Genomic DNA, 20,950 nt, shown 5'->3' with positions numbered 1-20,950 from the left:
ATTTAAATCGGACCAGTAGTTCCGGAGATTAGCGCGTTCAAACAAACAAACAAACTCTTCAGCTTTATAATATTAGTATAGATTTAATTTTCTAAGAACCTGTTTGAAAATTATTGTTTATTTTGCTGAAATGTCTAAAAAATTGTTATAGCGGCTACTAACAGTGCAGTTTTATACAGTTCAATCGTAAGGAGCATAAGTGAAGCTAACAGCAACTTAAACATCATATTAAATTAGGAATTTAATCTTAAGGGTTTAATTTCTGATCATCTATAAACTGATTTAGCAACGTTTGGTGTAGTGATTAGAAAGATAGCTAATATAGAACGCATTATGTGTTCATCATATAAAGATTTATGCGACTATTATGTTACGAAACTGATAGATATATTTTTAAATCGAACTAACAACGAAATACCAATAAAATAATCTAAAATATCAGCGACTACCTACTAAAACTATGAAAATAAAAACTAAGATGCAAACGCGGGCTTCACAACAACCCGTCTTCAAGATTATAACATCTCAAAACAGAATTTATTATAACGAAAAACACATAAATGGCATACCGGTTGAATGAACTTGTAACAATTGTACTACGTCATAGCAGTACAGTTTATGATCGCTAATTAACATAACATAACATCGTTGACGTTACCCCAATGATAGATAGGTTTTGTTATATTTCATAGTGTTATTATGTTATGTTAAAATTGTATATGTAGTCATGAATTTACGTTTAACGTCATTAGATACGTATCTTATTACTTTTATACAGCTGAAAAGTTTGTTTGAACGTGCTAATCTCCGAAAATACTGGTCCGATTTGAAAAATAACTTTTGTGTTGGGTAGTCCATTTATCAAGTAAGGTTTTAGGCTTAAAAAAAGCTGTGAAGAACGGGTAAAATTGCGCGGAAGTAGGTAGTGTTTAAATAAATAAAAAAATATGAATCGAAATGTTTGTGCGCGTAACTCATAAACTACTGCACCGATTTGAATATATTTTTGTCGTGTTCATTATTGTCGAATGTTAAAAAACTAAACTTGAAACTATTTTGTTCTTAACAATGACAGCTGAAACTAAACGCAACATTTAATAAACGATGTTGAGGGTAATTAAACAAAACGTTCATCTATCTGTCAGTTAATTTCATTTTCAAATCAGTTTTACTCAAACCTTTGACTAGTAAGCAAGTCTTACTTAACTGCTTATGTACATAAAATCACGCTTTTTTATTACCCTGAAGGCGTAGGCAGAAGCAAATATGCAGTGTAAGAACTAGTAGTTTTACCGATTATATTTATAAGAGTGAGGTTATTGCAATGGTTACAATTTTTCCTTTGTTACAGGGAGGCTGAAAAGGAAGCGGTGCGGCGCGCCGGGGGCCCGTACTCCAATATGGAAATGTAAGTTTATATTTAACGTCAACGTCACGCCTTTTATCCCCGAAGGGGTAGGCAGAGATGCACATTGCGCCACGTAATGCCACTTTACAATTTACACCCACTTTTCACCATTTATAAGTCCCATGTAATAGGTGATCAATTTTATATTTATTGTTTTGTTAATAGGTTTATGGCAATAGTCTCACCCCCTATTACATGGGACTTATAACACAAATGGTGAAAAGTGGGTGCACATTGTGTAGGTATTACTTGCCGTAATGTGCACCTCTGCCTACTCATTCGGGGATAAAAGGCGCGACGATTACGACGAGACCTAAGTAGTTTCTAAAACAAAGAAATAATTCTATCGTATTTGATACAGTAGTTTTTGAGATGTGAACAGTTTAAATTTCTAAAAGTACTTTCTTTTTTTATTATTAAATGAGACAATGATGACAAACCGTGCGATGTGCAAACTACAGAATGTCGGTGGTGATACACGCATGCTGCCTTCCTACTGAAATGTCTCTTTTAATAACTATTACAATATTTTAGAAATACCCTTGTCTGATTTCTAATTAAAAAAAGTTTCTAATTATCACTTTATCCTGGATTTTAACTTTGATTATATGATTGCTATGTCCTATACAAGTCCGCGATTTTTACTTCCATTAATAAAAAAAGCAGGAGTAGGAACGAAGTCATATATATACCTTTCACATATTAGTCTTAACACTCGAAAACTGCAGTGATGATGGTAGACACACATTTTCTTTAAACAGACAAAGGGTATTTTTCACGTCCAATCCTCAATAAACTTCACAATTTTATCTTAAAACTCCATATTAAACTCTGTTTACATTTCCTCAGGTCTGTGAACAACGCGATCGTTCACAATCTATCCGTGAACGCGGCGCCTACCAACACGCTGCATCAGATCTCGCAGGCGCATCAGCAGCTTGAAGCAGCCGCTATACACCACGCTTCTGGACCTGGTAAGATTAACTTTTAAATACTCTAGCTGTATAATCATATTAGGTCAAAAATCCTGTTCAATAAATGTAAAAATGGCCTGAAAATGGTTCGTTTTTGTCTAAATAGTGCTAATAAGAGTGTTGGAATATTAGTCTAAAATGTTTGGTTCAAATTGATGTCCATTCCCCAGGGATAAAAGGGCTTTAAAGTGGATTCAGGATATTTAATGGATGTATATAGGATTAAGTTTATTTGCCAATTTTAAAACAAATACCAACTTTGACTTGTTTAGCACAGAGGTTCTACCTAGTAAATCTTTTCAACACATGTGTAATCAAATTTAAATTCAAATATTAACTTTATAATGATGAAATTAATTACCGATTGATCTTCAATGATAAAAACTTGCGGCTGCTCTTTTTGAGTTCTGAATACCCACTTCTAAACTTCAACCTCTACCTATACATACCTTAAACATGTAATAATAACATCACGCTATGTTACCCAGGGTCTGCCCAGCCCGCGAACCCGGCGCACCCCGCGCCCGCACCGCCCAGCCAACCAGTGGAGTTCAACCACGCTATTGAATACGTTAATAAGATTAAGGTGAGGAAATATTTATTTTTACTATTATTTTGTACATGATCATCGGTTCATAAAGTCTTCAGCATATCAGCCTCAAGATGTTCATTGCTATATAAAATCGCCATCCATGCATTGTATAAAATCGCCAAACCGCTTTGAGAAAGCGTCGTGAATAAGCGATCTTCTGTGTGAGCAGAGGGCTCAGCGGTGACTCCCTTAGAGGCCACTGACTGCATGGTTGGCAACCTACTGCTGCGCAACGTGTAGTGGGTTCGATTCCCGCACGGAACAACTCAAAAAAGAAATAGGCTGTTGATATGATGTGACTGAATACCACAATATAATGATGAAATTAATTACCGATTGATTTTTAATGATAAAAACTAGCGGCTGCTCTTTTGAGTTCTGATTCTAACCAAACGAGTTTCTTCAAAGCTTTAGTATAAATATAAGTTTCTAACACAAATAATTTCATTACAGTCCCGATTCTCGAGACAACCGGACAAGTACAAGAGGTTTTTGGAAATCCTGCACGCTTACCAACGCGGACACCGCGAGATGAAGGAACCTCAAGCTAAGCAGCAGACGGAGCAGGAGGTGTACTCACAGGTTTGTTCATTTTGATGTACTTTAGATGAAAAAGACGGTAATCGAGCAGACGGATCACCTGATGGTAAGCAATCGCCGCCGCCCATGGACACCCGAAACACCAGAGGCGTTACTAGTGCGTTGTCGGCCTTTTGGGGGTTAGGAATTTAAGGGTTGTTGGGGAATCGGGGATTGGGAAGATTGGGAAAGGGGTAATTGGGTGTCCGGTAATCTCACTCACACAACGCAAGCGTTGTTTCACGTCGGTTTTCTCTGAGGTCGTGGTATCACTCCGGTCGAACCGGCCTAGCAGTGCTGAAGCATGTTGATTATGTTGAAATGGTATTTTTTAACTATAATTTTGTAGTATGTTTCGACTTAGAATAATAAATAGTAAACTAGCATTTATAATTAAATATTATGAATCTAACCTTATCCTTATACCATCAGGTGGCGAAACTGTTCGAAAACCAAGATGATTTGCTGGCGGAGTTCGGTCAGTTTCTTCCTGATGCTAAGGCGGTAACCAAACCCGCGCCGGAGAGCCGCGAGCGACACTACCCGCATGTACGCTCGCCGCCCGTGCCTGCTCACCATCAGGTAATTATTATATACTCTACATAAAGTACATATTCTGTCATTATTAGCAAAAATATGTTCGCTACTGAATTAAGGTTCTATTATAACTTTCGTGAGACATACTAAGTTAATTATTAGGTATGTTATTGGCTTACTCACGTAACTGTTTGATGAGGAACTCGACTAGTTTCAAGCCATGCTAGAGACTCATAACATAATAATTGATGAATTATGGTTTATGTAAAGGGGATTTACTATTATTCTTATGTTTGGTAAATAATCTGGGATTTATAGTTAGATCACTGAAGGTTTTGAAGATTCTATTTCCTTTTTCTTGGGTGGCTACTAATTAAAATAGGAGATATAATAGGAGATATAATAAGATATAAGTCTTTATGACTAATGTTAAAAAATACCATTCAAATATGGCTGATCATGAAGCTGTTGGAGGTAGCTTATACAGCAGTGAATGTCTTGTAACTGATACAATAAACAACAACTTTGGGTGCTTTTCTACATCTTACACAGCTACATACCTAAGTATCAGTGAAACTGGTCATACAGTTTCACAACTTAGCTAATACATCTTCCCAGCATAGCTATATATAGCACATGTCTGGTGGAAAAGCAGCTGTGTAATGTATAATGCACATCTTTCTTTTTCTAGTGTTTGAAAAAGAAAGATGTGCATTCAAGAATCTAGACACGTTTCATCCTAGATCTGGCGTCTAGATCTAACGAACTAAGCCTCCTAAAAAATGACTCATATATTTTTATATCTGAAGAGATCCTAATACTAGTATGTATCCGCAGTCGTCCCGCGTGGAGTCGGAGTCGGAGCGGTTCCCGGGCGGCGCCTCCCCGCCGCACGCGCCGCACGCTCCCCACGCCCCCATACCGCACCATCTGCCCCATCACCACCACGCTCCTGTGAGTATACACTCCATTTTTTATATTGGGGTAGGCAGGACGTGGGGTAAACATTGCTCTAGGGCTGGTTAGAGAGCCATCAGACCACCACAGACGGGGCCCAGTAGGGCTGATGCCTGATCCGGAGTTGCGGACTACCTAGCGGGTTACCGGAGCTCCAGCTCAAAAGCAGGACTAGGAACAGGGTGGTTTTGGGTCAGTAAGAGTCTGTCACTCCCTCTCGCCTCACTCAAGGCGGCAGAAGTCATTGGATGATTTTCCCACCTAAAAAAAGGGCTGGTTAGAGAGTCGTGCAATATAACAACACTATATTTAACATGTCAAAATAACTAAAACACAATGAAAGCAAATATTCTACGTGAAACAAATACAAAGAGATATCTCTTTGTATTTGTTTCACGTAACTGAAATTCCCTTTAACATAACGCGTGACATTACAAACCACAACCCTCTCTATTTTTAATAATATTAAGTAACATTACAAAAATAAGTTACCTAATATTATTGAAATTCTTATCACAAGGAAGACACGTGATTTCAAAGCAGTGTCATTACGAGACTGGCTCGTACGTGCGGTATCAGATAATATGATAAAACACACTGATACTGTGTTTCTTGGCTAATGGTCGCAAGATAACATTGTTTACACTGCCTGATAGTGGAATTACTATTGTTCCTGTTTTTGTAATGTTGATGTATCGAGTTTAAGTTTTTATTTTGTTTTTGCAAATTTTTTGCAAAGTAGGTTATAAAATAATACTTTTACACGTCAATATTTCAAATAGCTAGATGAGGCCGGTTGAACAGCTGGGGATGTAGATTCTATATACATAATGTACTGGACTATGTAACATAGATTTCCTATATGGGGTTTGTTTAGATTAAATTGGATTTGTTTGTTTAAATTTCTAATAACAGACTTAATAGATAACTAGCCTATATTTTAATGACACATAACTCAGTATTTATATTGGGACAAGGCACAACCTCCTATAACCGCTGTGACTCATGTGCACCAGGATCTACAGTAGATACAACCATGAAAACATCGAAACACTGAAGTCCCAGGGACATGGACATCTGTCTTGTACAATGCCCAAACACTTTAGTTATATAATTTACTAGCTATTTCCGCGCGCTCCCGCTCTGCTTGACTTTTATTGGTTATAACGTGATGTTTTATAGCCTATAGCCTTCCTCGATAAATGCACTATACGACAGAAAAATAATTATTTAAATCGTACCAGTAGTTCAGGAGATTATAGCGCGTTCAAACAAACAAAAAACAATCAAACAAATTCTTTAGCTTTATAATATTTGTATAGATTTGACTACAAAGGAAAATATAACTAAATTGATTGTGTTTTTCTCTAAACAGCAGCTGCCGAAGCACACAGGTTCCACATCCAGCTCGGTGTCAGCTCCGCCGCAAGCGCACCATCATCTCAAACGATCTCCCAGCTTCACGTCATCTAGCCAGATGGGTAAGTTTATTAATATTCATTAATTTATAGGTACAGGTCAATTAGTTGTGTCTTAGTCAACTGTCTGTAGAGAAGGTTGAATAATTAACTGTCTATTGGTTTAGAAAACAATAGGTCAATATAACGTCTTGCTTTTTAATCTCTGAAAGGGTAGGAAACATAATTTATTTATTTTATTTCACTTACTACAACTGTAATTACAGAATAAATCCCATTTGATTGTGTAGCAGTCTTACAAGATATTTTGATATAATGTCTTACAAGAAAAATAATAATAAATAAACCACTAGTAATGTATGGGTTGAAAATAATCAAATTTCAGTGTACTAGGACCTATTTATTTCAACTAGTACATAGAACAACCTTAAAACTTCAAAGGGGACAGAAAGGGCCTTTAAATTAAGTCCATACACAAATTAATCACGATTATAAGTCAAAAATGCAATAAAGAGAAGCAGTTTGTAGTCAATAAATGTCATAAGAATCACAATCATCAAATATGTTTTATAGAAAACTATTTATTTGGTGTCACGAACATAAAAACAGTAATATTGCACTATGAAAATAACAGTAATATACAAAATACCTTAGGCTAATCTGTATTTAACAATTAACTATGTAAACAGTGAAAATATATATGTTTTATGATGATTGAACTTGTATTAATAAACAAATTTCGCCCAACAGCAGTCGGCGCACCCCCGGCAAAGAAGTCTCGTCTATCAGGCCTGACGGGGGCTACGGTCCGCGACGTGTCCTACGCCGAAGCCTCCAAGCTCGCCACGGTGCATGAGTTCAATTTCTTCGACAGGGCGCGCAAGGCTCTGAGGTCGCAACATGTCTATGATAACTTTTTGAGGTGAGTTTGTTATGATATGAGAACATATTTGCTTTATAATAACAGTAGTATTAGGTTATAGGAGAAATGGTTGATAAAAATAATAATTGTTGTTTGTGAAAACATAATATCGTCGGCGGTATTTCCGTTTTAAAGGGCCGATAACACACCTGTGACTGGCGCTGATCACTTACCATCAGAGGATCAGTCTTTTCATTTGTCTCCTATGACATTAAAAACATCTTCCTATTTATTGTAAAGGAGCACATATACAATGTAACACACTCTTTTCACTAGTTATGTTAAGAGTCCCATGTAAGAGACACATAGCCCCATATGTGTCTCAAAAACCGATAAAAATAACCAGTCTAGAACTAGTTTAATATAAATGCAATTTGCAGTCTTTATTGGTAAACATTTCAAAAACAAAAGGTCAATGAACTTGTCCATGACACAACACATGTTGTAAAGTCCACAAACACTCATTAAATATTAAATAAATTCTGCAACCATGTCGAAATTATCCAATTTACGAATTATATGCTACTTAGAACTTGAGACAATGATGACAAACCGTGCGATGTGCAAACTACAGAATGTCGGTGGTGATACACGCATGCTGCCTTCCTACTGAAATGTCTCAGTTATCACATATTTGTCGGTAGATTTTGGCTATTAACATCACACTAATATTATAAATATGAAAGTTTCATTGTTTGGATGTTTGTCCGTCAATCATGCTGAAACTACTGAATGGATTTTGATGAAATTTGGTATACATACAGACAAGCTATGAGCTGACTTAGTTGATAGAATAGTTTTTTACCCACGAGAATGCGAGCGAAACTGCTGGCATAAGCTAGTCAAATTGTAGCATATAAAGATAGTTTGACACATTTTTTAGTTTTAAGTAGCCAAATCTACCGACATTAACACGTTTAAAATAACATTAACTACATTCCTAACCACAATTCACCTGTATTCAATATCTAACGGTATAAAATTGTTGGCAGATGTCTATTACTATTCACAAACGAGATAATATCGTCGTCGGAGCTCCTGTCGGTGACGGCGCCGTTCCTGTGCCGCCACCCGGAGCTGCAGAAGTGGCTGCAGGACTTCCTCGGACCGCCTTCACCCCCACACACTCCTACTAATACTTTGCATAGCGGTAAGTCAAAGAATTAAATTTGATAATGGTAAAATGGGGTGAATGGACACTCAGAGGGTGAATAGATACAGGAATGGGGTGAATAGATGTTAAAACATTTTCCCACCATTTTATTCATCTCTCTTGTATCTATTCACTCTGTTTTACGGTATTTGGTTTTTATATAGATAGACTATTGCATTTTTATGCCTCAGTAGAGATATGAGTTGTTTGGAAGATGTCTTTGATTTAATTTCAATGTCTATCTCTTTAGTGTCTTCAGTTTTAGACAGTCTTAGATGTAGTCTATTATATATATATTTTTTAAATAACGACATAATTTGTTGTTGTATTTCGTGAACTTTTAGAAATATTACCTAAAAATTTAGCTTAATTCAAAATACTGAAGTTAAAATAAAAAACTGCTATACCTTGACTTCAAGGTAAAATATACGAAATATGTGAGCGATATGTTCGGTGTATAAACATATTTGCACTTCATTCAGACATAATATTGAACTTAATAACAAAACAACTAAACCCATACCTTCCACTTGTAGGCACGAGCTACAACAGCGCTACGTTCGGCGGGGCCAGCGGCGTGGTGTTCGAGCGCGAGCGGCCCGCGGCGGCCGACCCCAAGCTGCGGTACGAGCCCATCGGACCGCTCGGCGCGCAGCTGCGACACGACCGCCCGCAGGGGGACGCCGCCATGGATATTGGTAATTATACATTGATTTTTTCTTTGGGAAATGATGATTATGAAGGATTATGTGTGTGGATGAATGCGTGGGATGGTAAAGAAGGCTTTTTGATGCTGTATGAGATAAAGCAGGATGCAGGTCGCTTCCAATCGTTCTCTATGGAACTCATTGGAACTCATTGGAGGAGGCTTATGGTCATCAGTGGATGTGTGATAGATAATGTGATGATAATGATGAGTTAAGCTTTTGCTAAAGAAGTATGTAAACATCTTAGGAGGTAATATTTTGTAGTTTTAGACTGCCCTCTGTGACAGTCCTAATTAGACTAGATTTGTCATGATTTTCACACTTAGCAAGAGCATACATTAAATAGTTAAAAAGACAAGACAAATTCTATACCCCTCTTTCACTTTTAGACCAAGATAACAAAGAAATGATTTTCTTCAACATTTATATTAAAAAAACTATACTCTTACAGATTTATCGACATGCAAGCGCCTGGGCACGTCGTACTGCGCGCTGCCCCGCGAGGCGGCGGCGCGGCGCTGCTCTGGTCGCACGGCGCTGTGCCGCGAGGTGCTGAACGACACGTGGGTGTCCTTCCCCACCTGGAGCGAGGACTCCACCTTCGTCACCAGCCGCAAGACGCAGTACGAGGAGTACATCTACCGCTGCGAGGATGAGAGGTTCGAGGTTGGTATTGATATCCATTACATGTTTTTGTCGATTCGATAAAGCAACATATGTGTAGTTAGGTAGACAGAGAAAGTTAAATGTCATTATAGTCATCTATTACCAGACAGACTTAACCGACAAATCCGATATGATCTGATGCTGAATTAGTTTCGTTGTCGGCTCTGGACGTCTGTACACTGCTATACTGGTATATGGTCATATTTCAAAATGACGCTACTTGATCTTCAGCTCTCACATCTTAACTACTCAGTCAGCCTCACAGATATTGTCGTTATTAAAAACTGGCAATACACTGTGTACATTTGTTACTAGCTCCTTCCACGCGGTTTCACCCGCTCTTTTTAGCTCGTATTGATTATGGTATGATGTTTTATAGCTTATAGCTTTCCTCAATAAATGCACTATTTATTACAAAAATAATTATTCAAATCGCATCAGTAATTCCGAAGATTAGCGCGTTCAAACAAACAAACAAACAAACTCTTCAGCTTTATAATATAGTATAGATACTATGTCCATCTCTATGTCCACTAAATAGCCACATATCTCTGTTTTACATAGAGATGTTTTAAATCAAATGAGAAATCAGATTGAATAAACAACATTATCTTTAAAATTCGAATTGTTCTGTTTAATCTACTGCTATCCATAAGCATCATCAGTAACAAACCACTGAGTTTGAGCTGCAGTTCTTGGTAAAATACTACATATATAACAACACTATCTTCTAGTCGCGGATTTGCTCGCATCCCCTTGGGATAAAAAGTAGCCTGCGTGTTATTCCAGACCATAATCTATCTCTGTTTTAAATTTTATCCCAATCCTTTCAGTTGCTTTGACGTTGAGTAACAAACACACAATCACAAAGACTTTCACATTTATAATATTAACATTCGCGAACAGACAAAAATTATCATCAAACCATACTAAACTCCTACTCTCCCTCTTTCCAGCTGGACGTGGTAATAGAAACGAACGCGTCAACCATCCGCGTACTGGAAGGCGTACAGAAGAAGCTTGCCCGCATGACGACAGAGGACGCGGCCAAGTACCGGCTGGACGACTGTCTCGGCGGACACTCGCCCACCATACACCAGAGGGCGCTGCGCCGGATTTACGGTGATAAGGTGGTACGATCGAGTCGGACTACTAGGCATGCTGTGCAAACTAGGAACGCAGGCTTACTGTGTTATAACACAGCCTGTATTTACCGCTGGGTTGGGCAAAGTCGGTATTCAAAAGTAGATTATACCAAATTAATTATTATGTTATCGGCTTCCTCACGTAACTGTTTGACGAGGAACTCGACTAGTTTCAAGCCATGCTAGAGGCTCATTTTCATGAGCAGCATTCCGCGACACACGACGCGGCGATTGTTGCGCTGCTACTGTAGATTATACCAGTTATAATAAGATACTAGCTTCTGCCAGCGGTTTCGCCCGCGTTCCTGTGGGATAAAAAGTATCCTATCACCCAAGTCAGCTCATACCCTGTCTGTATACCAAATATTAGTCTGTATAGCAAAAACACTGCTATATTTGAAAACTGCACCTTTGGGGACCAATTTAATAATGTTATTGTTTTGTAAAAAGTCGTAAAATGCTTGAAAATTTTTGCTGCTGACTGTGGAAATGCAGTTTTTTTGTAAAATCTGCAAAAGACACTTTTTATTCTATGTAGAAACCAAAATAATACATATTTTAACTATACCGATTTACAGATGCAAGTATTTATCTAAATCAGCTCAGCAGTTTCCATACAAAAACATTGTCTAACTACCAATATTAGCATTAATTTGCCCAACCACAGCTTCAAAAGTATAATGCCGTAGTACTGCTATTTATTATTTTTGCATTTTGTTTATTTATACACAGCATTGCATGCCTTCGTCTCTGCTCTTTTATATTTAGTTTTTAGTTAGTTTGTAAGTTGGGTTACGGTTTATTTATTTATATTTTTTAGTTTATATTATTGCACTATGCACTGTTGTGCTTTTAGTTTGTGTAGCTTTACTGTAGTGTTAGAATATGGTAATAGACTCACCCCCTATTACAGGGGACTTAATGGTGAAAAGTGGGTGTACATTGTATATGTGCACTTTTGTCTCCTTTACTGTCATACTCAAGAGTCATCTAATGATTACTTAAACTATTCCTTAGTAACGATTTTGTTCCGGAAACAATTGCTAAGGACTGGGTTAAGTAACCATTAAATGACTCTGAGGACGGCGGTTAGGTAGTCAATTGTAGTTGTGTAGTTTGTAGGCAAGTTGGTTTACACAATAGCCAATAAACTACTACGCTTACGTGATACGGGTTCGATTCCCGCATGGAACTAATTCTAGCATGATTCGTCAATAGTTGTTTGAGGGCAGGAATGGTTAAAGACTTAGTAAACAGTAGAATTAACGCAAACTACAACTGGTGGCTTACTCTTGAATCCAATTCCGATCGATGGACATTGATATTGTAAAATTTTTACGTAGTTGAGATTTTATTGGATTGATATTGCATTGACATTGAGATTGGTTTCAAGAGTAAGCGCTCAGTTATTTAGTAGTGTAGAATTTTAGCTTTATTATGTAGATAGAAACGCGGTATAATATAGTTATTAAAGTTGTAATGCTAAGCACCAGTTGCACAGCTTTCTGATATATTCAATGTCATGTACTAAAGACAAAATCCTAATATTCAAAGTTATCATCAATCATCAACAACTTATTGGTGCAGTGGTATTATCGGCTGTTTCGCAACGTATATGGCGAGTTCGATTCACGCACCGATCCACAAATTGTTGTTTCTGGTCTGGTTGTAATGTTTATCTGAAAATCTTGTCTTTTAAATGCATCCAGGGTTTATTTAAAATGTATAATTTTGTATTGTATATCTAGAAAGGGTTGCATCTGGTATTAATATCTAAACAATAGTATGTCTAATTGCCAATATAATAATGTTTATTTCGTTTACAGGCTGTAGACATCATAGCCGGTTTGAAGAAGAACCCCGTGGTCGCCGTGCCAGTCGTGCTACGCCGGCTAAAGGCTAAGGAAGATGAATGGCGGGAGGCGCAGAAGGTAAATAACATTCACATATGTTTTAGATATTATTTAATGTTTCTTTTGTACGCACTGCATGAGAGGGTCGTTAATCTCTTGTCTATCGGTATATAAGACACAATAGAAAACACATTGTGTCTCGCGTAGATCTGCGTTCCGACAGACAACGGGTTAACATAGCCGATTTCACGACAGTTTGCTGGGTAGTCAAAGACTTCAGCAAGTACAAAGATTAATGACAACTATACATTAAAGGCTGATAATGGAGATGATTGCATACTTTAGGGAAAGACTACATTTTTATTTGTGACATAAAAGGGCAACCATATTGTCTTTCTTGATAGGAGCATGGTTTGGTGGCGAAAATATCAAAAATATTATACCAGACCCTTAGATCCCTTGATGTTCACAAACTTTTAGCTCCTATTTTGACAAAACTTTGATTCATTGACATTTTTAAACACCCTCATAGTGTTGTAAGCGTTCATAGGCGTTGACCCCGTCGTGCCATAAATAAATGGTCACACAAACACATAAATTTTCAGTAACTAAACCCCACATCTCTTCCACAGGGCTTCAACAAGCAATGGCGCGAACAGAACGAGAAGTATTACCTGAAATCCCTCGACCATCAAGGGATTAACTTCAAGCAGAATGATCTGAAAGCAATGCGGTCGAAGTCTCTGTTTAACGAAGTCGAGTCTGCGTTCGCGGCGCGGCGGCCTGGCCCTCATGTTGTGGTCGATTACAACATGCAAAGCCGGCAGGAAGGTAAGGACATATTCTTTTTTATACTATATAATAATAATAGGATGGTGCTTGGCTACCATATCGTCTGGTTTAACATTTAGGGTTAATAAGTTTCAACATTAGTAGAAGTTTAGGTGTAATGCTTCATAATAAGTTGACCGGCGCGACCTGAGGCCCAATTACTCCCCTTTGCAATCCCTGATTCCCTCAACAATTCCTAACCCCCAAAACCAGCAACGCATTTGTAACGCCTCTGGTGTTTCAAGTGTCCATAAGCGGCGGCGATTGCTTACCATCAGGTGATACGTCTGCTCGTTTACCGGCTTATACCATAATAAATAAGAGTGATACCACCAGTGGGTGGATTTACAGAAAATCGACGTTAAGCATCCCTTGTGTGAGAGATTTGCAAATCCCGGATCCCCAAAAGTCTGGTAATGCGTTTGTAATTGCTAAGGAGTTGCGGGGTCTCTACGATTAGCGCCGATTGCTTACCATCACGTAATCCACGATAAAAATAATGCTAAATAGAAATATTGAAATAAACACGTTTCGGAAACACCAACCAAACAAAAATAACACAAAAACACTTTCCTTTCCCCGAGAATCGAACGTGAACACCTACACAAAACAATTTACCTATTCACAGTCTATAAATAAACTAGATCGGCTCTTTATATAAAGTTTGTAGCGAGCGTTGCGTCATGCGGCCTTGTACCGAAGGTCGCGCGCGAATTACGTATACAAACAAATTGCGCGCCAATCTGAACAGATTTTCCTTGTTTATTATGTATTGTTATGTCATTTTATAATTATATATTTGGATGATATATACCTATATGTTGTTATAAAAGGATAATATAGTTTGGTCACATGGTGATCTAATATTATCAACAATATTCACATACATTTGTAAAGAATAAGTAAAGGAGAGTGGAAACTATCGTTTTCTATTTCTTTCTCTTCTAATAATATCTTCTGATTTATTTCGTTGCGGGATCCAAGATAGTCATTCATGTCCCTGGGACGCGCCGGACTTCAGTGTTCCAGTGTTTGCATGGTTGTATCTACTGTAGATCCTGGCTTAAAGGAGCTTTTATGAAAATAGGAACAAAAGAATTCTGCCTAAAGTTAGTTGCGCGGACGAAGTTCAAGGATATAGCTACTTTTTCAAATTAGTTTTAAATAGACTTAGAACATCCCAATATTCGTAACAAGCAAGTTAAATCCACTTATTCACCAATAATAATGGATAGGAAATTAAACGGTTATTAGCTCATTACATTGCGCCGTATAGCTTCCGTTTTCACTAGTAATGCGTAACAATTAAAGTCAATTATTTCCTTCAAATCTACTAGTAATGTTAATGGAAGGAATTGGAAGTGAATTTTTGTGTTATTCTAACAGTTTCACTCGCGTTTTTATATACACAAGTAAAGTGTGGGAGAGCCATGCTTCGGCATGAATGGGCCGGCTCGACCGGAGTGATACCACGGCCGAGCAGAAAGAGTGAAGTTACCGGCCCAATTACCTGCCGTGCAACGTGATCCTCGATTCCCGCAACAACCCTTAAATTAATAATCCCCAAAAGGCCGGCAACGCACTTGTAATACCTCTGGTCTGGTGACTTTTTAACAGTTTTATTTAGTTTGACTTTGTTTGTTTGGGTTTAATCCCTTAATCTGACGACCAATCTATCTGATATTTTTGCACACAATTTAGCACACAATCAGCCCATTGAACCTGTTTAACATAAACACTATTTTATATATCACTGTTCACTTGTTTCTTGTATACTAATATTATAATTTCTTTGTCAACAGCAATAAAAATCCTTCGCGATACAGCGGAACTGCTGATACACCACGCCCGGCGGCAGACCGCCATTCAAAAGACGGAGAAGCGTCGCATCAAGCAACTGCTCAGACACTTTCTGCCTGATCTCTTCGCTCATCCGCGACAACCCTTGTCTGATGATGAGAGGGATGAAGGTATGTTGAATAAATACTTTATTTTATATCTTTAGCCAAGATTGTATGTCGAAATGTAAGACACAAATAGAACTACATTGCGTTAATTTTACGCGTGCGATCTAGCGACAGTTTTACAACGATAGACAACGGGTTAAACCAAGATTGAGAGGTAAATGGGGACAGAAGATGTTAATACATGCTATAAAGGATTTCCAGTATCGATGGAATCGATCCGGTGATTCTTCGACGTTAGAATCGGATTCGATTTGCCTCTCAACAGTCGCTATTCACCTACTGGATCCCATATTCGGAAATTTCGGATCCCGTGTTACCGCACCCTTAGTACAAGTTTACTTTACGTTGAAGCATTGCGTGGGAGTTAGTGACGGTTCTGTATACCCTTAGTATGAGTTTGCTTTACGTTTAAAGTAATAGAAACGAGAGCCTTTGGATTGGCCGACTCGAGTGAACCAGGCAATCAGCGTCGAACGCGCTCTCGTTTTGTTTTCGTTAGAAGCAAAACAGACTCTTACTAAGGGTATTGAAGGCCTTTGTGATGTGTTTACAAACATTTCACGTCGAACTTGACCTAGGTTAAGTTATATTAAGTTCTATTTACAAGTGATCTAAGTTGATTTTGTTGTATGTCGTAAAACCAAGTTACATTTTATATTGCTGATATTTTTGAGACAATGATGACAAACCGTGCGATGTGCAAACTACAGAATGTCGGTGGTGATACACGCATGCTGCCTTCCTACTGAAATGTCTCACTTAACTATATTTAAACATCACATTTATTTTTCTAAAGTCAGTGTAGATTTCACTTTTATCTAAAATGACACAATTATTGCAAGCATTAAATTTCTATATTAAAATAACTTTCACATACCTCAAATTAGTATTTTAATTTCTACAAACTGGCTTAACTATACTTCTAAACATATAAGAAAATAAAAATATGTGATGCTACAATAAAAAATTATATACAAGTCTACTTATCACTATTATATTAACAATAAATATCCTTGTTGTACAGAAGAGAAAGACGAGGCTGGTAGTCCGGGAAGTCCGACCACTGAGAACCCGGAAGACAAGAATACCAATGATGTTAAGCAGGAGAAACAAGAGGTAAGCACTTCAAGATCTAAGATACATACATATACATTAAATTAATTTTGAAACCAACTACGCTGCTTAATCCGTCCTTAACACATTCTTTCATAGACATTTTTGGTTAATTAGTTGGATATTTCGAATGATTCTTTTTATAAATGTAATAATCTTTTGGTTTTGACTCTTAATTTTTATATTATTGAGACATATTCACTACTCTGCAAAATTATTGGTGTCCAAATTAGTGTTTATGTGGTTCTAGCATATGCTAGTGCACGTCCACGTTCGTCCACGTTCCCGTGGGATAAAACGGCGGGCCTATGTCTTAATTCAAACCATAATCTACCACTGTTTCAAACCCGAATCCTTCAGACGTTTTGACGTGATTGAATAACAAACATACACAAAGTTTCATATTTAATATTAGTAAAATTCATTAAAATATAACTAATTTGTATTCTCTTTTGTCCACAGTCATCAGAATCTGACAACGCTTCAGACAAGAGCGGTAAAAACAATAAGAATAAAGAAAACAAGCCCAAGAACAATAATAACACAGATAGCAAAGGTAAATTATTACTTTATTACTATTTATTTCAACTTTTAACAAATCTTCTGTTAACACTGTTAAAAAACTTGGTGCTTTCCATTATCTATCCATATTAGCTTTAATAATTGGTTCATTGTAGTATCAAGTATATGTTCTACGAGATTCAGATATTCTACTATCTAGAAATAATAGTATTTTTTTCGATTAATGATGTAATAATATTTCTCGAGACAATGATGACAAACCGTGCGATGTGCAAACTACAGAATGTCGGTGGTGATACACGCATGCTGCCTTCCTACTGAAATGTCTCTTCTAAACACTTCTTTTAATAATAAAATCTTTACTAATGTACTATTGGAATGTGAATAAGTATTAATATTATGTATTTGCATTACAGAAAGCTCAATTGGTTCAGCGAACAGCGTGAAGCGCACTAGTAGTAACGAGGAAATGTCAATGAAGACTGATATCAAGTCGGAGCCGCAGGACGTCGAGGAGGACTATAGAGATCATCCGCCTAATGTAAGTAGCTTGTAGTACTTGTGTACTTCATATTTTCATGTTAAGAAATATTAGAGCACTGAATTAATAGTTATTTGGGTGTGAATATCTTAAATTTGTTTCTCTTGTGATGTTTTTACTAATGTTATCTTCAATTTGTCCACCAGGAGGCCCGGTTTGTGTGCACGTCGTCGTGGTACCTGTTCCTGCGCGTGCACGGAGCCCTGTGCCAGCGGCTGGGCGCGGCGCGGCGCGCGGCCGCCGCCCTGCAGCGCGCGCGCAACGCCGAGCGGCCCGCGCGGCCCCCCGTGGCGCACGCGCTGCGCCTGCGGCCCTCCAACCTGCCCGCCGCCGCCGCCGAGCCCGCGCACTACTACGCCGTGCTGCTGGACCTCGTGCGCGCCGTGCTCGACGGCAACATGGACGCGCCCGCCTACGAGGACGCGGCGCGCGAGATGCTCGGCATCAAGGCCTACCCCGCCTACACGCTCGACAAGCTCGTCAGCATCGCCGTGCGCCAGCTGCAGCACTGCGTGGCCGACCCCTGGTCCGTGCGCGCCGCCGACCTCGCGCGCTCCGGCATGCGCGGCCCGCACAGCTACGTGCGCCGCGCCGCAAGACTGCTGCGACATGACCACTCCGCCTTCCTCGTCAAACTCTACGGCGGCGACTCCTGCCGCGTCACCTTCGAACTGCTGGCGGCGCGCGCCCCGCCCGACGAGCCGGCCTGGCGCTACCGACCGTCCGGCGCCCCGCCGCCGCCCAAGCCCGTGTTCCTGCGGCGCAACGCCCGCGCGCGGGCCCCGGGCTACACGCACAACGCGCACTCGCAGGCGGCGCCGGCCGCGCCCGCGGTGCACGCGCGCCGCAAGCCCCCGGAGTGCGGCGCGCCGCGCCTGCTGGCGTTCCGGCCGCTGCAGCTGTACCGGCGCGGCTGCCTGGCGGCGGCGCGCGCCTCCCAGCCCCGCCAGGCCGCGCGGCGCCGCGACACGTTCCGCGCCTGGCTGCGCGACCGCGCGGCGCCCTAGCGCTCCGCCCCCCTCGCCGCCGACACGTTTTAGTGCCGCGACCACGGACTCCGCTATAGTGCGCCTAGTACGCCTGTCTTACTGTAAATATTCGACAGTCAGTGATAGTGTTACGACCTTGTCAACAGATCACAATGTTATTATATTTATAATAAAGTGTATGCGTTTCATTTACACCTCACATGTATAATGAGCAATAAACTTCTGATTTATAGTCTCTCATGTGGAAACACAATCGATTCCTAGATATTTAAATACATTGTATATATAAAATATGTCGTTACACAACACAGTGAACGTGTAGGTACACTTCAACATAACTATACATTATATTCTTATAGAATGACATAGTTCTTGACGAAAATATTTGTTTTATAACAATTATATGTCTGGTAGACACTATAAATCTAGTCATTCATGATTGTAAGACTCGAAAATGTAGATTTTTGACTTCAAACTATTGTAATAATCACTACAGAATTTGACTGACTTGGTGAAGTAATGATAATTACGGCTACCGAGCATAAAATAGCTGTTTCAATCCATACATTGGGTTATAATGTAAATGTTAATAATTTTCAACAATAGTTTTGTGTGAGGTATTTGGTAATAGACTCTCAATGCGATTGCCCCTGTCTGACACAATCTCATTAATGTTTCAAGGCATCTTACTATCTGTATAATATCTTATATGTACTGCTCTACTCCTTCAACAAAAAGCGTGATTTTATGTATATAATTTACTTTTTTTATGAAAACTTCTCACTGTCTATAAAAAAAGTACAAGCTATGACTATGGCTAAACAAACCATGTAATTATTATAAAAATTGTCTTGTACTAGCATTTCAAACTATCTAAATATATTGAAATTGTCTCAATAATGTAAAATATAAAATTAAAAATGGGATAGATTGATTTGCAAATGTCGAAACAATAATTTATTCAATCTCATTGTTATAGTAAAGAAATACTCGAATTTGTTAATTGTATGTATCGTAGAGAACAATGGAAATTGGAGCTACAGCGTAATCACTGTACTGTCTAATATGTATGTAAAATATTGTAAAAAAAGAAAAGTAAGACAGAATTTTTAATTTTTTAATAAAAGTATTACAAATAAATATATTGTCGTTTTTCTCATTTATTTGCTAGCTACCTTCTATTGATCTCAGCGTGATGTTTTATAGCCTATAGCCTTCCTCGATAAATGGACTATCCAACATAAAATAATAGGGCAATAGACTATAAACAAATAGGGTAAAAATCGTCAGTTAGATAATAGGGATGATGACGGGGTATGAAAATTAAAAATATATTTAGTCCATCAGTTAGGTAATGAAAAAATATTAGACACGTATATTTTTATTTTGTCGTATAAGATAACAATACTTAGATAAAACGGAGTTAAGTTTAAAAGTGCGAGGTCGTTACCCTATAAAATGTTCTAAATCGTAACGTCGCACGATATTTTAAATCGACAGATCTTCGCAAGTGAAAGAAAATATAAAATACGTGTCCAATGTTTTAAAAATTTGTACCAGACTGTTTTACAAACATTACAAATAAAATTAAGGATAGATATTACCGTATTGTTCAATTTGGACTAATAGTTGCAGAAACGGGCGTCACTAGCGCCGTATCTACCATATCAATTATTACAAGGCGCCCCCCAAAACATGGGCTAGCTGTTATAACAGCGATGAATAACATAAGACTATTAGAAAGTCGGCCCACTATCATCCCTAAAGTTTTTTTTATTTTTGAGGGGGCAAAATCATCCAATGACTTCTCCCGCCTTAGACGAGGCGAGAGGGAGTGTCTTACTAACTAAAAACCACCCCGTTCCTACTCCTGCTTTTCGAGCCGAAGCCCCGGAAAACCCGCTAGGTAGTCCGCAGCTCCGGAATCTCTAGAGAGTGGACTTCCTTTGGGTGCGAACGAAACAGTTCGAATCCACGTTCCTAATTCGTGCAGCCAGGGAATGGAACAATCTGCCGGCTTCTATCTTTCCTGAGAAATACAACCCGGGCCTTTTCAAGGTCAGAGTGAATAGGTAC

General features: G+C 38.7%; 1 protein-coding gene across 14 annotated transcripts in view; it reads left to right on the top strand.

The window, feature by feature from the left end:
• Nucleotides 1–20,016, top strand: part of LOC118279619 (paired amphipathic helix protein Sin3b) — a 45,554-nt gene extending 25,538 nt beyond the window's left edge. For 8 of the 14 annotated variants that reach the window (XM_050702488.1, XM_050702496.1, XM_050702489.1 and 5 more), the window contains exons 8-26: nucleotides 1,352–1,408; nucleotides 2,258–2,382; nucleotides 2,871–2,968; nucleotides 3,428–3,556; nucleotides 3,986–4,135; nucleotides 4,928–5,044; nucleotides 6,423–6,528; nucleotides 7,216–7,387; nucleotides 8,380–8,537; nucleotides 9,077–9,238; nucleotides 9,699–9,913; nucleotides 10,870–11,046; nucleotides 12,885–12,989; nucleotides 13,544–13,742; nucleotides 15,545–15,712; nucleotides 16,734–16,825; nucleotides 17,285–17,378; nucleotides 17,761–17,885; nucleotides 18,032–20,016. In XM_050702488.1, coding sequence (XP_050558445.1) covers nucleotides 1,352–1,408; nucleotides 2,258–2,382; nucleotides 2,871–2,968; nucleotides 3,428–3,556; nucleotides 3,986–4,135; nucleotides 4,928–5,044; nucleotides 6,423–6,528; nucleotides 7,216–7,387; nucleotides 8,380–8,537; nucleotides 9,077–9,238; nucleotides 9,699–9,913; nucleotides 10,870–11,046; nucleotides 12,885–12,989; nucleotides 13,544–13,742; nucleotides 15,545–15,712; nucleotides 16,734–16,825; nucleotides 17,285–17,378; nucleotides 17,761–17,885; nucleotides 18,032–18,892 — 3,310 coding nt within the window. In that variant the 3' untranslated portion in view covers nucleotides 18,893–20,016. The remainder of the gene's footprint in view (nucleotides 1–1,351; nucleotides 1,409–2,257; nucleotides 2,383–2,870; nucleotides 2,969–3,427; nucleotides 3,557–3,985; nucleotides 4,136–4,927; nucleotides 5,045–6,422; nucleotides 6,529–7,215; nucleotides 7,388–8,379; nucleotides 8,538–9,076; nucleotides 9,239–9,698; nucleotides 9,914–10,869; nucleotides 11,047–12,884; nucleotides 12,990–13,543; nucleotides 13,743–15,544; nucleotides 15,713–16,733; nucleotides 16,826–17,284; nucleotides 17,379–17,760; nucleotides 17,886–18,031) is intronic. The other 6 variants (XM_050702500.1, XM_050702498.1, XM_050702497.1 and 3 more) reach the window with 2 other exon arrangements.
• The last annotated feature ends 934 nt before the right edge of the window (nucleotides 20,017–20,950 follow it).

The sequence above is a fragment of the Spodoptera frugiperda genome, chromosome 22, assembly GCF_023101765.2.
Source record: "Spodoptera frugiperda isolate SF20-4 chromosome 22, AGI-APGP_CSIRO_Sfru_2.0, whole genome shotgun sequence".
Lineage (NCBI taxonomy): Eukaryota > Metazoa > Arthropoda > Insecta > Lepidoptera > Noctuidae > Spodoptera > Spodoptera frugiperda.
This window is presented reverse-complemented; position numbering and strand designations above follow the sequence as displayed.